Here is a 2,821-nt window from a genome sequence, read left to right as displayed (position 1 = left end):
GGCAAAAATACTGTCCCTAATTTGCCTGCACTCACAGCAGCCCCACTCTTTTTGTTTATTATTTAATATTAGTCAACTGTTTTATGATAGAAATGTTTAATGACCAACAGTCTTTTTTTTTTTTTTTTTTTAAATACTGCCACTTTGAGAGAGAGAGAGAGAGAGAGAGAGAGGATGCAATGTCATTTGTTGGAGATATGCAGGCAAAAAATAATAGATAAAAAATGGATAATAGACTCTCTCTCTCTCTCTCTCTCTCTCTCAAAGGCGGCGCTGAAAAGACCATAATAAAAAAAAAGAAAAAGAAAGCTCTTGAAATGCAATGCAATGAATTACACTATTGCAGACTTATAAACTGAGGTTTTAATGAGATTATTTTAATATAGTCAGTCATGAACTAAAGTGAGCCGGTCTGAGGCATGAAACTCCAGAGCTGAAAATGAGTCCCACTCCGGCCCTGACATGGATTGTTCTTTACTTTCCAAATTATCATTCTGAAAATAAAAAAAGCACATTTCATTACACTATTTATTATTTTTGCATGACGTCATAGCTTTATAGGAATGCACACCTTTTCTTAAAAATGCATAAAATAACCCTTTATTCCAACATAGTGTATCTGAAATCGCGTACTGAGTAGGTACTACATTTGAATTTACTTCACAGCCGTTAAAAAAGTGTGCTCTACATAGTATAAATATGGGTAGTATATATGAAATTTGGACATGCTTACATCCGCCATTTTTTTACTGTCACATGACCTACCTGCGTCAGTTGCGTCGCTTCACTGACGTTCATAAATCCTCTACAGTAAAGTGTGCGAATGCACACGGAAGTTGTAGGTCATCCAGGTACTTTTCACCTACTGTACTTCGAATACTCTGAATTCGGACATACTACTCGCCTCACATACTGTTTTTGCATACTATATAGTAGAGGAGTATGCGATTACAGATGCAGCTTTACTCTCCCAATTCATTCTTATACAAAGCATGCTTGGAACTAAAAATGCACTGCTCAGTTTTAGTCAATTCAATAAAATTATTCATACACTCCCAACACAAATGGATTAAGTAAACCTTCACACGTGTAAGTGGATTGAATGTAATGACATTAAATTGTGATCAAATGTTCAATTGTGTTGCTTTAATAGACACAACCATACAATTTGTGTTCTTTCTTTTCTTTAGGGAAACGCGATGTGAAATATGAACGACTAGAGAGTGAATCAGAAGCAAAGCCTTCTAAGAAGAAGATCTGTGCATTGAAGATCTTTTATTTTTATTGCTTATTATTTGCGCTTTTCTTTATTGTCTTCATTTATGTACAAGATTCCTCCGAAGCACCTTATGCCAAACCAGAAGACTCTGACCTGCCAACTCATCCTTTACCAATCCTCCAAACACCACACATATACACATCCGCCAGTCCTCCGTCTGCAAAGGCGTGTGGTGTTCAAGTGAAGGATGGGCCTTTGGTTAAAGTCGGGCATCTTAACACATACGTGATCGGCTCTTACTTGGAGCATCGTTTTGGTGAGAAACAGATAAAGACGATTGCCATTGTTCTTCGACGTGAGCAGGCGACGTTCAGTTGTGTGATGTGCTGCGATGGGACGACCGTGAGGTTACCAGCTGAATGCTCAATTCATGACGACCACTTTAACTTTGAATATGGCACCGCTACTATCATGTGCACAATCAAAAGCACATGTTTGACACCGACGCATGTTGCAATCACAGCAAGTGGCGTCTCAGGGAGCCTAACATCCTTCCAACCTATTAGAAACAGAGACGTTCCAACGACCTTCCCGTATGAGTTCACAATCTGCATCTCTGTCATGTACGACTACAAGAGTGTGCTGAATCTAGTCCAGTCCATGGAGATGTTCAGACTGCTTGGCGCTCAAAGGGTGGTGATATATAAAACCAACTGCGATTCACACACACAGAAGGTTCTGGACTATTATGAGAAAAAAGGTTTCGTGGAGATCATTCCGTGGACGATTAAAAAGCACATTAAAGTGTCTCGCGGCTGGAATATAAATAAGTCGCCAGGTCAGCTGCAGTACTATGGGCAGATCCCTGCGCTTAATGACTGTAAGCAGACACTGGACACTGGAAGCTGTGCACATTACGTTTATGTACTTTTGTAATAATAGATAGAAGTGTGCTTCCTGGGAGTGGGTGGAGATAAAGAGCACTGATGTTGGCATGTTTTACTTGTTCGGCTCTCTGATTGGTGGAATTTTCTGTACAGGATTGTGGGTAATGTAGTTTCCCACCACTGATTCTTCTGTAAAAATAATATTTTAAAAATAAGTTGAAATAAAGCAGACTGATGGTTTCAAAAGAAGCAAATACCATCGATTAACAACCTCGTATATCTCACAGCAGTTATGTCTATAAATGTTTATGTTACGTAAAAATCTGTTTTCCTATGGAGAAAATAAATGCAGTTTTTCATTCCAAAATTAGGAAAAGTTCAATAGCTCAGTATGAAATATATAGAGGTTAAGCACAAAAATTGTTTTTGCATGTGCATTCCCTTTTTCTGCATTGCTTCATGACATTGAATGTGTATAACATTCATATACACTGTATGGTTTGCATAATGCCAAGAAGACCAACATATCTGCTGGTTTAAGCTGGTCCTTAGCTGGTCATGTACTGGTCCTAAGCTGGTCCTAAGCAACTAGCTCCTGCTCAGGACCATCTTAGGACCAGCACATGACCAGCTTAAACCAGCTCATGACCAGCTAAGGACCAGCTCAAACCAGCAGATATGCTTCAAAACATACCTAACCAGCATATGCTGGATT

At 39.0% G+C, this 2,821-nt stretch overlaps 1 protein-coding gene across 1 annotated transcript in view; it reads left to right on the top strand.

Annotated features, from left to right (window-relative positions):
- The window catches only part of LOC107713867 (uncharacterized), a 5,772-nt gene that overhangs the window by 1,803 nt on the left and 1,148 nt on the right, over positions 1–2,821 (top strand). The window contains exon 2 of the mRNA XM_016519510.1: positions 1,191–2,099. Within this exon, the coding sequence (XP_016374996.1) occupies positions 1,191–2,099 (909 nt within the window). The remainder of the gene's footprint in view (positions 1–1,190; positions 2,100–2,821) is intronic.

Source organism: Sinocyclocheilus rhinocerous, unplaced genomic scaffold, assembly GCF_001515625.1.
Source record: "Sinocyclocheilus rhinocerous isolate Xijiao unplaced genomic scaffold, SAMN03320098_v1.1 scaffold929, whole genome shotgun sequence".
Classification (NCBI taxonomy): domain Eukaryota; kingdom Metazoa; phylum Chordata; class Actinopteri; order Cypriniformes; family Cyprinidae; genus Sinocyclocheilus; species Sinocyclocheilus rhinocerous.
Note: the sequence above shows the minus strand (reverse complement) of the source record. Positions and strands in the feature narration are given on the sequence as shown.